Source organism: Armigeres subalbatus, chromosome 2, assembly GCF_024139115.2.
Source record: "Armigeres subalbatus isolate Guangzhou_Male chromosome 2, GZ_Asu_2, whole genome shotgun sequence".
Classification (NCBI taxonomy): domain Eukaryota; kingdom Metazoa; phylum Arthropoda; class Insecta; order Diptera; family Culicidae; genus Armigeres; species Armigeres subalbatus.
The window spans coordinates 85,338,570-85,352,308 of NC_085140.1; the positions used below are offsets into that span (position 1 = coordinate 85,338,570).

Here is a 13,739-nt window from a genome sequence, read left to right on the forward strand (position 1 = left end):
TACCATGCCAGAATTGTAGAACAATGGATACAAACAGAATCATTCAGTGAACTTTGAACATCGTATTTGGACATATCTAAATCATAAATCATAGACTTGGTCTCTAGGCTATTCTATGAGCATGGCGGGTTGCTATTGATTTTGTAGCGAGCCTAATTAACTAGGTTGAACAATTGATCTGAACTCCAACATTATTTGGAAAACTTAGAATGTCGTACTTAGACATAACTTCATTGAAAGCCTGAATGACCTGACTGAAAGACTAGATGGACTACCAGGTCATTTATAGGTAGAGCAATTAAAACGTCTTTTTTGGACATCTATATCGTTAGTCATCTCTTTTTAATGGCATATTCTTCTTCATCTTATTTGAACTACATCTCAAACTGTGACATTGCCACCTTACAGCTTAGTATTCATTAAGTACTTTCATAGTGGTTACTGCAAGGATTTTAAGTCTAGTTACTATTTTTGCATTTGTATATCACAGGGCTAACACGATGATGCCTTTAATCCCAGGGAAGTCCCCGAGAGTTTTGAAGACCGGATCAGGAATCGTACCCAGCCACCCAGCAAGATTTTGTAGCCGCGCATGTTACTTCACGGCTAAGGAAGGCCTCTGATAGCATGTACATGATCTCTAAGAGCTTGTATTGACATGATGGGTTCCTATCGGTTTTGTACAGAGCCTTATTGACTTGGTACCAAGGATCTGAACTTCAGAATGATTTGGAGAGCATAGAATATCTGCAGTAATTGACTGCATTCCATTATCTCTAAAATAGTTTCAGCACATTCCATATAAAAGTGACCAAACGTCGATCCTTCCACTAAAGTCTAATTAGTATTTGCTTCCACCGTCGATTACATAATGTATTTTGAGTACATCAACCTGTAAATTTGGCTGAGAAAGACATTAAGTTAAGTCAGAGTCAATATTTATGACCCACGAACATCTTAAGTGTGAGTTTTTTCAGCACCTTAGTAGGCTGACCAGATCATTTCGGTGTAAAAACGGGAAAACGCGCTTGCAAAACGGGACATGTCCAAAAAAACCTTGTGATAAAATTCAAGAGCTGAGGAAATTAAAAAAAAAAGGGGCCTAATTTGCATTTTCCGTGTGAAAAATAGAAATAATTTAAAGTCACCATAACCTTTCATTGTATTAAGTTACAAATATTTCACTCTTCAAGTTTAGAATGGGTCATCGCTCTTACCGGCAGCCTGGAGGTCTTCTTGCCCTCAGATACATTCAATCCATTCTACAAGCATTCTAAATAGCTGAAACAGTGACCCATTATCACCCCCATTTGACCCATTGTTAACCCCGACGACGGTAATTTTAATTATTTCCATGAATACCTACGGTTGGCGCAAGAGAATAAATGTCTAATTTAATCAATTCACAGTTTTTTCTAATCGAAATTGTTTTAAATGATACTAAAAGTAGCCTCCACACGAGAGAATCTTGTCCATTGATTTTTTCCCCCAAAAAGTGGGACTCATGCAATTTCGTCGCGAAAAGTAAAAAAAAATCCTGGCCTATTCATAGTGTGGATTACAGCTCGGACTCTCGGAGGTCTCCACCGGATTGTATTTTAATCCCATTATTCCCGTCCACACACATGAGATCAAAATTTGCAGACAAGCTCCTGATGTGTAGACTAGCCGTATGTGAGGACCTTAAATTTAGCCTTTAATCCAATCAAATTTTCCCTCGCACAATGGTCGGATTCGTAAAATTTCACGACATAAATCGATAACTCGAAAACTATCGGTGCTAGAGTTATGACGTCTTCAGAAGAAATTATCTACAAGAAAAGATTTATTTTTAGTGTTAGTTGCCATTAGGTGGTTCTTTTGTGAATTGTTTTTTTGAAATGTATTTTTTCAATATTTGGAATTAGGGGATCATATTAATCTACAAAGTTTTAGAGAATTTAATTCCAAGCATTTTCGCTTAATGAACATTTAGTTTATCTCATATAGGTAATGTTTTATGACAAAAATACTAAATTTAGATAGGGTGGCCCCGGAAAAATTATTTTTAGCTTCCACTTTCACCAATTCAAAATATTTTCAAAAACTGTCTAAGCATCGCTTCACGGTCTTTGGAAAGCGCATCTTTTAGTTACACAAGATGGTTGATAGCTTCATTTTCAAGCATATTATAAGAGTTTTATCATGAAAAAGTGATATTTTTCTGAGCATTCTACTGCAGTTAGTAGCAAATATTAGCAAACATTTCAATCGAATTCTGAAAGTATACATGCAGGCCCATCGAATCCATGATATTTCATTTGTCCATATTTGTCCACTTTTGTTTGATGATAATATTAGTTTTGTATAAAAAATAAGGAATTTTATGTGAACACTTATACCATCTTTAGGATTTTCCCAATATTCGGTAGAATAAAAGACAGAAACACAGTCTTCGACCAGAGGTCGTATAGACTGAACACCTAGACAACGGACAGGACACATAATACTCAGTGGACCGGTGAAGAATTTTTCGATCACGAATAGTTCCCTCGGGGCGGGAATCGAACCCATGCTCCATATCACATGCGTTTAGACGATAAACGTCGCTAACCGCACGGCCACAAAGAATCGTTCTTATCTAAAATATTTAAATCAACTCGTGTGGAAAAGTAGTCGAAAAAATCATTTTGACATTTTAACCACTAGACCGATTTTCAAGGTATATAAGGTACATAAAATAAATGCTTAAGAGCGCTACTTTTGTGTCAAAAACCGAAACTATAAAATTCAAATTGATTCGCAGAACAATTCCATTTTCGCAGTTTCTAAGTGAGTCTCCAATGACTACAGGTGATTCCACGAACATTGATAATCGGTCTAGTAGTTCAAAAATTATGTTTTAAAAAAATATTTTTTCAAAAATGTTGATTTTTTGACCACCCTGGATCGAGATTAGTGTATCGGACAAAACAAAAAAAGTAAGTTTATTTATTTTCGAAAAAGAATGTTTCCACTAAATATTGAGAAAAACAGAGATATGGTATATGTGTTTTCCATGGAATAGCTGATTTTTCATACAAAAATCAATATAATTTTCAAACAAAAGTGGACAAAGATGGACAAATGAAATATCATGGATTTGATGGGCCTGCATGTATACTTTCAGAATACGATTGAAATGTTTGCTAATATTTGCTACTAGCTGCAGTAGAATGCTCAGAAAAATATCACTTCTTCATGAAAAAACGCTTATAATATGCTTGAAAATGAAGCTATCAACCATCTTATGTAACCAAAAGATGCGCTTTCCAAAGACCGTGAAGCGATGCTTAGACAGTTTTTGAAAATATTTTGAATTGGTGAAAGTGGAAGCTAAAAACTATTTTTTTTCGGAGCCACCCTATCTATATTTAGTAATTTTGTCATAAAACATTACCTATATGAGATAAAATAAATGTTTATTAAGCAAAAATGCTTAGAATTAAATTCTCTATAACTTTGTAGAATAATATGATCTCCTAACTCAAAAGGTGAAAAAAATAGATTTACAAAAAAAAAATACAAAAGGGTCACCCTAATGGCAACTAACACCAAAAATAAATCTTTTCTTGTAGATCATTTCTTCTGAAGACGTCAAAACTCTAGCACCGATAGTTTCCGAGTTATCGATTTATGTCGTGAAATTTGATGAATCCGACCATTGTGCCTCGGTTTGAAATGACTTAAACTCGATTTTGTTCAGGTGATTTATAAATTAGTTTTTCATGACGTCATTTTTTTTACACTGGATGATTCCGAAATATTCAGAATTATTCAGGAATACTTTGAATGATTCTTAATGTTTCGAAATGATTGAAAATGTGGTAAAGTAAATTTGAATAAAAAAGTGAGTTACCTACTTCGACAGATCCAAAAATAATAATCGAAAATGAACTTAATCTGAAAACTAGAATGTCTGTCCTTGCGCTTCATTTTATTGACCTTGAAGCGTGACCTGATTTTCAGGAAACACTTGCCCACCAAATTACTAAGGTAAGACGGTATAATGCGCCCCACCTGGCCAAAACGCCCCCCTTTGATTTCTAGAAAACTACAAATAATTAAGGGTCAAAATCGACTCTAGCATACTGTCCGCAAAACTTGCACTGGAACACTCAGTTGGGCAACAAAATAAATTTTCTCAGTGGTTAATATGATATAAACTTGCTTCCATCTTCAAAAATATAACGATTTTCGAAAACATGTTTCACTGGCCAAAACGCCCAAGTGTAGGCAGGACGATATGCCCTTACCAAGTGGACACAAGCGCAGCGAGCCTGCAGCAGTTGCTTCCAAATTGTATGGAAAATATTGAAATGTAATTCACACCTGCTTAAATGGACCTAAGTTGGTTTTTTAATGTCAAGCGCATGAGGATTTGTAATCTTTTTATAATGGGATTGATAGAATACTAATAAAGGGCTATGAACCGTCTTTGGTTAAGGTGAGGCGTATTGCCCAGGCACTTTTTGAAATTCATTTTTTCACCACTTTTCAAAAAAGCTTTATTATATGTTTATATGAATACTAACGGGCAATGCATTTACGACTTCCTAGACTACCAAATAACACAAAGTTTGCATAAATTGTGTTGAAAAGTAAAAAGTTATCAAGGAGTTGCCTTAGGGGGGGGCATATTATACCGTCTTACCCTAATTCCGTTCAATCCACTGATGAAATTGGCCAAATTATAATGCCTTCGGAATAAGCAGAAAAAATCATTGAAATGAAACTGTATGAAAAAATCTCCCGAAGAAGCACCTGTTGTCATTAACTTAACCTTAACCTTAAGAAAAGTCGATCAATGGAAAACACAAAACGGCATAGACAGCATTTTCTTAAAAGCAACAGTAATAAAATAACATTTCACATTTTTTATGGGTTTCGTCCACTTTCTTTGTTGATGATGATGATGATGATGATGGTCCCGCCACATACCCCTACAAAGGTTTGAGCTAGACGATTTATCTTTAAGATAATTAATTGAATTTAATTTTTCAACAATTTAATCAGATTTGCAAAACAAAACAAAAACGGTGTGATTACCATCACACATATAAATTTCTTAACTTTCCATTACTATCCAGCAAAAATATTAAATGTAAAAACTGTTTAGTTCATCTACAGATTCTCATAAGTATCAGTAGTGATGCTTCGAGTGCATAAAAATGCAAAACTTGTGATACCTCTCGCACAGATTTCAAAAGTTCCACCAAGAATCGCGTTTCATGTAATAACAAGTAACGTTAGCCACTCAAAGCATCAATAATAATCTAATAAACTATGTCGTTGTCAACAAAATCAAAACTTGTGTTACCGCTCCGTCGATATCAAAAGTTTCGGTATCAACCGCGGAAACCAAACTCTACTAGATAGCCTATTACTAATCCGCAGAATCATTGAAACAGCTGAAAAAGCGCAAGTCTGTACACAAATTTAAAAATCATTCATATCTGCTTTACGCGCGCGAGACTCAAACTTTTGTAGACTACACAAGAAAAAGGTCAAATTACAATTACGTCAATAAATATAAAATCCATCATCATCATCGAGGCGAACAAAATAGTTTATTAGTGCCTCAATAATTGAAAAAACACAATTGTCCAAACAAAATATCCGTAGGTCAAACTTCGTCAAGATACAATAATTAATGATTTTTAAAAAGTCAACTAAGTAGCTGCTTAAAATACAGCTTTTACGTGTGAAACACAAAGTCTCTTGAATTGTGATAATGTCGTTGCACGTTTGATATGTGTAGGCATCGAATTGAAATCATTGATACCTTTAAAAAACAAAGAATTTTGTGAAGCTCCATGCAAAAAGTTTGGTGTTCTTACATCTTCCGCGTTTCTAGTGTTATATCTATGAATGTCACTTCCTCTTTCAATTCGATCACACAAATATCGAGGCAGCAAACCATTTACTACTTTAAAAATGAACACCATTGTTAAATACACAATTCTTTTGCTTCACCGAGAGCCACTGCAATGCATCCAACAAAAAGTTGAGGAAGTGAATCTGTTACATCTTAAAATCAAACGCATAATCTTATTCTGCAAGCGCTGCAATCTCGATATTTGTGTCTGATTTGCTAAAAACAAAATGGAAGGACAAAAGTCCAAGTGAGGAGAGATGATTGATTTGTACAACTGTATTTTACTAGCTGTATTTAATTCGTTTTTCAGTCGACATAGGATTCCATACTTCTTGGCTATTTTCTTGATGACATTGTCAATATGTTGGTCAAATTTCAATTTATCATCAATAATCACGCCAAGATATTTAATTTCCCGTACGCGATCAAGAGTCTCGTCATCAATTTTCACAGAGACATTATCAATTGAACGATTTCGCGAAATAACCATATACTTTGTTTTACTAATATTCAATTTTAACTGTTTGTACTTCAACCATCTACTTAAAGAATGCAAATCTTCATTCAAGTGTTCAATCGCTTCCTCCAGATTTTGAGCTGCAATGAATATTACAGTATCATCAGCAAACAAATTAATATCACAATAACGTAAGACCCGTCGCATGTCATTAATGTACATAATGAACAAAAGGGCCCTAATACACTTCCCTGTGGTACGCCAAGGTCATTCTCCACGGGACACGACACATAATCATTGAAAGCAGTCCGTTGGGATCTGTCAGACAAATAGCTTTCAAACCATTTGTATGCAGAACCCGAAATTCCAAAGCGCTTAACAGTTTTCAACAATAAGGATCGAGAAATTGTCTCAAAAGCGCGTTTGAGATCCAAAAACACAGCTAGAATAGTATCTTTACGCTTCATATTTTCTTTCCATTTAGATAATACCAAGTTCAATGCAGTTTCACAGGAATGAACTTCTCGGTAACTTGTTCCGCGGTATTAACAAGTTATTACTATTTAAATGTGTAATTAGCTGGCCTTTAACTACAAGTTCTAAAATTTTCTCTAATGTGTGCAACATGTTGATGGGACGAAACTCTTCGGCTTTAATCGTTCCAGCAACTTTTGTATTGGAATCACTAGTGATTCCTTCCAAACATGCGGCACGTGCCCAGTTTGTAACGATTCATTTATAAGGTCCAGCAAGTTGCGTCCAATGACATGAAAGCAATCTTGAATAACTCTAGCATTAACATTATCAACTCCAGCCGTTTTACCTAAAGAAAAGCAAATGTTTTTAAGTTCTTCAAAAGTAATCGGGTGAAAACACTCAAATCTACAGTTAATATTTATCGGCTGTTTTATTTCATCAGGCTCATCCACTAACTCGATAGATCGGTTAATGGATAAGACACTATTGACGAAATAATCGTTGAATTTAGATGCAATTTCTTGTTCTGACTGTTCTAATGTGCCATTAAAAGTTATGGACCGCGGCTTGCAACTACTAGGCTTTAATAATGATTTCAATATTTTCCATAACTCTTTGCTGTTGTTTTGATGCTGATAAATTTTCCTCTGAATATACTCGCAACGTGTACGTGTCAAAGATTGCGAATATTTGTTCCGCGCTACCTGATACCTATTCCAATGATTTTCATTATTAGTTCTACGAAACTTTTTATACAATTTATCTCTTTTTACGTTTCAGGCGCAAAAGGTCTAAATTATACCAGCTGTTAGAATTATGCAAAGTTACTATCTTCTGTTCTACTAATTGATTGGTACAGGATTTCAAAACGTTTGTAAGAACAGCTGATCTTTCATCTATATTACCGGAATTTTCTTGAAAATCCACGTTTCTTTCGACAAGACCCGAAATTGCTTGTTTAGAATATTTTCTCCAGCACTTCATTTTAATTAAATTACTATCATTACTATTATTGTCGGTAACGTTAATGACTAGCGTTTCATGATCGGTTACTTTTAAATCATTGCTCGTTTCGCTAGTTACAGAATCAAAATTTGTATACACATGATCAATCAAAGTTCTACTGTGCTGGGAAATACGCGTATAAGAATTTACTTTTTGTTTCAAATTAAAAAAAATCCGCTAAATGTTTCAAATGATTCGAATTGGAATCGTCACACCAATTGATATTAAAATCACCAGCAATTACATTTAATTTACTAGGATCTATAAATGACTCAAACCAGTTTTCCAAAATTTCAATAAAACGCTGGTCACTTGCACTGGGAGAGTGATATAAAACACCATAATTACCCATCTTCATGCCACGTACAACTGCAATGCCCAAGAACCAGTTTCCATCACAAACTTCGTTTAATTGAAGCTTGAACTGAACTGATTCTTTGACATAAATAGCAACACCGCCATCAGTGTGTCTAGAATGTGATAAACAAGCAGCTACACTATAACCCGGAATGCTATACTGATCAAATGCTTCAATGTCGACTATATGAGTTTCAGATAAAAACACTAAAAATGGACGTTTATCTTCTACAATCTTACGTAATGCAACGTAGTTTGTAGACAAACCCGCAATATTCAAATACAAAATATCGAATTTGCTCACATTTCTACTAGAACTTGGTTGCTATTTATTGAAACGTAAGCTGCTCTTTTTCCGTTCAACTAATCGCTTATAAACATTACACTCAGTACTGAAGGCACTGTGGTTCACGTCCAATTTCATTCATTTTTATACAATTGACACATTTCAATACAGTTGACGTGCATTCGGATGTCTTGTGACGATCGCTGCACTTTGAGCACGCAATGCCATTTTTGCAATCCGTACTCATGTGCCCAAATTCTCCACATTGAAAACATCTCAAAACACTAATTTCGGGAACAACAAGGCACCGATCAAACCTTATGTTAACTTTTCTCGCGGTCAACAAACAACTATAAGTCTCTTTATCGACTTCAATAACAACATTGTTCTTGTTGTACTTAAAACGTGGATTTTCATACATTCTTATTACTTTAACATCATTTATTGCGATGTCTTCATTCTGATCTTTCAAAATCTGAATGAATTCATCGGAAGAAAACTTATCGCACATTCCCATCACTTTTAGTCTTGGCACCGATGAGGGAACAACAGCATCATAGTTTTCACCCAGATTGCTTTGAATGCCATTTTTCACAACATCAACATTAAATCCTGTTGCACACTCAGCAATAATAGAGCCGTTTTTCCCGTTTCTAAAGTTACTGATCCTGTGTGTTTTTGGATCCAGTTTACTATTCAAAAATTTCCGAGTATCATCGCTACTCTGGTTGGACTCTTTTGGTTTAATCACAATGACCGGACGAGCCTTACGAGTGACCTTTACTTCCTTAGGCGCAGTGACTTTTTTCGTTACTTTAACGTTATTTTTCCCAACATTACTTTTAACAATATCCGCGAAACTAACATTTTCTGGCATTGCAATATCAGATGTATCGTCAACATCTTGTACCTTACGCTTTTCGTTTTGGGAGTCAAATTAGGCCCTGTAGCCTTTCGCGATGTACCTTGCATTTCATTCATTACAGCTACATTTCTACTCGGGTTAAATTGAAAAATGAACATTTCATATTTTCCATTTCTTTGCTGATCGAATCTTTGAGACCATTAACAGCCTCGTTCAAAACCTCAGATACATTTTTCTGTAATTTCTCAATACCGATTAACAACGCGCTGTCTATTTGGGCAGTAATGTGATTCCGAATATCACCGATCGAATCAGAAAGAGAAGAAAGTTTCTTCATCTCTTCATCGAAACGAATGGTATTCGGAACCTGTACATTCTGTCCGTCGCAAGATCGACTAGATAGACAGTCACAACACTTGAAAAAACATTTGCATTCTCCGTAATCAATCTGGCCGCTGCCTTCGCTTCAATAGGAGAGCAGCGGGCATGAAAATATTTCTCACATAGAAAACAACACAGTGGGAAATCGTTGATTGCGATCCCCACTTTGCACTTTTCGCACTCCATCCTCTACACAGCAGTGGACTCAAACATGCAACAACACACTACACTATCCACAGAGAATAAAAGAAATGGGGCAAGCAAATGAACAACAACAGCTTGCCGCGCGAAGCTATAGGTAAAACTATGGCTTCACGGGATGCTGTGTTGAGTAATAAATGTTAAATTAAATGAAAATTTGGCACGGAGGCTAAATGCCTCCTACTTATCCTGATACAGTAACAAAAGGGCACACGATAGAAATATTTTTCCCGCGGCACAAGTTCACTTTCACACGCAAAAATTAACTTTTCTTTCCGCACAGAGGCAAACAAACTATGATGTCCACCATCACCACACAGATGCTTTGTTGAGAGATAAGCTAGCCGAGGGCTACAAAACTCTCTTTATAAAGACACAAAAAAAAACCTTCTATGTATTTGATTTTAGATTCCTGCCTAAAATATTTGTTTGAATAAAAAAAATTTTTTTGAAAAAAAATATTTGAATTTGTTTGAATAATATTTTGGAGCTCTGGAAAAACGGGACAAATTGAGGATTTTTAAGATTGCCACGGGACAGCTCAATAAGGTCTAAAAAACGGGACTGTTCCGTTAAATACGGTACGTATGGTCAGCCTACCCCTTAGGAACGTCCTACAAAGTAGGTCAACATTTAAGAACATAGCTTTCTGCAAAATAGGAAAAGTCGAGTAGTTTTACACATTCACATTGTTGCGTTAAAAAGTTATGAAGTGAAAGAGCCATTCGGGACATATTGACCCGAACACTTTAAGAAGGTTAAACGAATAAATGCATTTAAATTATTGTAAATTCGTGGAGTTCGATCATACCATAAGGTTTTATATCCAACCATGCCCAAATCAGGAGATTTTGACTCTGTCTAAAATATATGCATTTTCCATGTCGAAATAAATATTTCAGTTCGCATTATATCACAGTTCACACCTAATAAAAGCTGTTGGATGCTTCCGGCGGACAGAACCATAAGCAGGAGGATCGAGGGAAACTTCGGATTGACACCGGGACACTTTGACAAAGTGTTGACAAAGATTGACAATGTGTACTACTTGGCATAGCCTTAATCTCAAGTAAATTCCAATCAGTTTTAAGGCTGCTTAATTTCTTTATAGGGGAACTGTTCCGTTTTCCATCTCACTGAACATATATTCATCTCATCGCAAAACAAAGAAATACAGCACCAATCTCGTCGCGCGTGCTCACTGCTGAAAAAAATCACAAAAATAAGAAACAAACCAAATTCCTTTTCATTGCTTTGTTTTTGATGGGATTGAAATAGGAGCTATGGGATGAAGTGCCGAACCGTTCCCCTAATTGAAAATGAATTTCCGTCTGTCTGACCTTTATAGATAGATTCGGAAACTACTAAACTGATGGACGTGAAAAATTGTATGCAGAAGTTTTTGGGGCCGGGGAAGGTTCTTAAGATGGAAATCAGGGCTCCCATACAAATGAAACACCTATTTCATCATAACTCGAGAATTAATCAAGCAATCTGGCATGTGGAGGTTTTGAAAGGGAAGTTATGTTTCTGTGGTGGTTTGAAACCCCTCCCTCTGCTGGAAAGGAGGCTCTCATATAAATGAACTAGAAATATCTGCATAACTCAAGAACTAATGATAGAATAAATCAATTTGAGGCGAAACGAAATGCGTCGGTTCTGATAGTAAAAAATAAATCTCTATATATTAAAATGAGTTTGCATTTCCTTTCGGGCAATATAACTATTGATCTGTATCGAAGAAATCGAAAGATTCGGTGCAAATATGTTCAAAAACAGTTTTTTGTTGTTTTCTCGAAATAGTGTAAAATGGACTTATGCAGTTTCTCAAACAAATGATTCATTTGTAGACTTCTGCGAATTCTTATGACATTCACAGAAGGGATCATTTTGGACCTCCAGAGTTCACATTTAGAAAAAAAAAGTCATATTTACAGAAAAAAAAAACTAAAAGGAGACAGCCCGATTGGCTGTACGAACTGTAGACGTATGACTACATATATTCAAGTAGAACCTGTTACACCAAAGAATGTACTCAACATCTTTTACTCGAAACGGCTGGCCCTTTGTGATTTGATAACGTATTAAAAATGTAAACTTTTTAAAGAGTTGAAACATTTGTTAAGACATTAGTAAAAACTATTTTTTGATAGATTTTATGTGCTGAGCCATTTTGCTGTACAAGTGCTTTAAAGACCATTCCCTCCTACACATCTACCCCGCCAATCAATTCCGTAATGCCACCTATGCCATAAATCAACCGAATGGATCAGTGGAAACTGATAGAGGGGAGTGACATTATAGAGTCAAACCTCGATATCAACTCATTGAAGCAAATTATGCCATATTAAAAAATATTTTCTGGGTTACTGTGATGGTCCCTTCAAACAGCTGTCCAAATATTTCCTATTCCACATCTCGACTCATGGAGGTTTCACTGTATAATTGACTGATTGTGGGAACAAATTGTGTTTGAAAATAGAACACAAATCAATAGTTTACTATATATGATTTCAAATATGACTTTAAATCATAGGTAAATTCGCAATCAATTGATGACGAAACCATAAAAATCCGTTGAGAAATGGTCAACTTATAAGTCTCCAAAACCAACCATTTTTTTTCGTGACGGTCTAATTTTTCCAAATTCTAAAATGTAGTTCTACGTCAAAAAAATCCAGTCTTTTTTTAGCACATCCTGGGACTCTCAGTAACTTTATCTCGACAAACCCTCTTAAGCAGGATTGACTCAAAGCACGTATTATATGGAGATATAATGATTTCCCACTAAATATTAATCAATACTTACAGATCTTCGGCGTAGAGGTTGTGCGGAATCGAAGTGCATACACCGGCACCGTCACCGGTATCGTTATCACAGGCGCAAGCGCCGCGATGGTTCATACGGATCGCCAGCGTTTGGGCATCGCGTAAGATCTGCAAGGGGAGTAAGTTACGCACAGGGTTAAGATCGATTTTTTTTCTTTCGGAAAAGTGGCTCGCATTGACTTGGTGGCGGTGCCCGGTTGATCCACGTACCTTATGATTGGCCTTTCCTTCGATCGAGACGATAAAACCAACACCGCAGGCCTCATGCTCGTTTTGTGGATCATAAAGACCTTGTGCTGCTGGTGCTTCCCAATCCATAGTTGGTTTTGTAGGTTGCTGCTGTTGTTGATCCTCGCGAAAACCATCCTGCTGGATCACTTCACGTGGCACAATCACTTCAGATGTAAACTCATTATTGGGTGGGGCCATTCTATTTGCACCAACAATAATGGGAAAACCTTTTTTCAGATTTTTTTCTATCACTCCTCGGGCACTGATTTTGTAAGAAATTGGCAACTTTAATTGTCGCTTAAAGGTTCAATTCAATTTTTCACTTTTCTTCTGCCCAAATGTTTTCAAAAACGTAATTAACACAATTTAACAATTAACGGAAGACTGTTCAGCAAAACGAATCACCTGAAAAAGTGAAAAAAAAAGTTTAAATTAGCACTTTAGTAATACGAACATTGCATATGTTTGAGAAATATTGTGTGTTGTCCATGAATTAGCTGTTATTTGTTATCCCACTGTTCTGATGTGCAAATTAGTTTATAACACTTTGAACACTCGATCTATTTCCAATTCTTCTCTGTTTCTATTTTCTCACTTATCAGCTAATTCACTGGAAGAGGTGTCGCCATGACAAATCTCCTTCGATGCTTCTCAAACCCCAACCAATTAACCTATCTCGCAAACTCGATGACCCATGTAGCAATCTGTTGCCCATGGGTTTATCATCTTCACCATTGAACGGTTACTAATTAGA

General features: G+C 35.9%; 1 protein-coding gene across 5 annotated transcripts in view; it reads right to left on the reverse strand.

The window, feature by feature from the left end:
• The window catches only part of LOC134209681 (uncharacterized), a 139,569-nt gene that overhangs the window by 49,198 nt on the left and 76,632 nt on the right, over nt 1–13,739 (reverse strand). For all 5 annotated transcript variants that reach the window (XM_062685687.1, XM_062685691.1, XM_062685688.1 and 2 more), the window contains 2 exons: nt 12,965–13,390; nt 12,735–12,862 (listed from right to left, as the gene is read on the reverse strand). In XM_062685687.1, coding sequence (XP_062541671.1) covers nt 12,735–12,862; nt 12,965–13,183 — 347 coding nt within the window. In that variant the 5' untranslated portion in view covers nt 13,184–13,390. The remainder of the gene's footprint in view (nt 1–12,734; nt 12,863–12,964; nt 13,391–13,739) is intronic.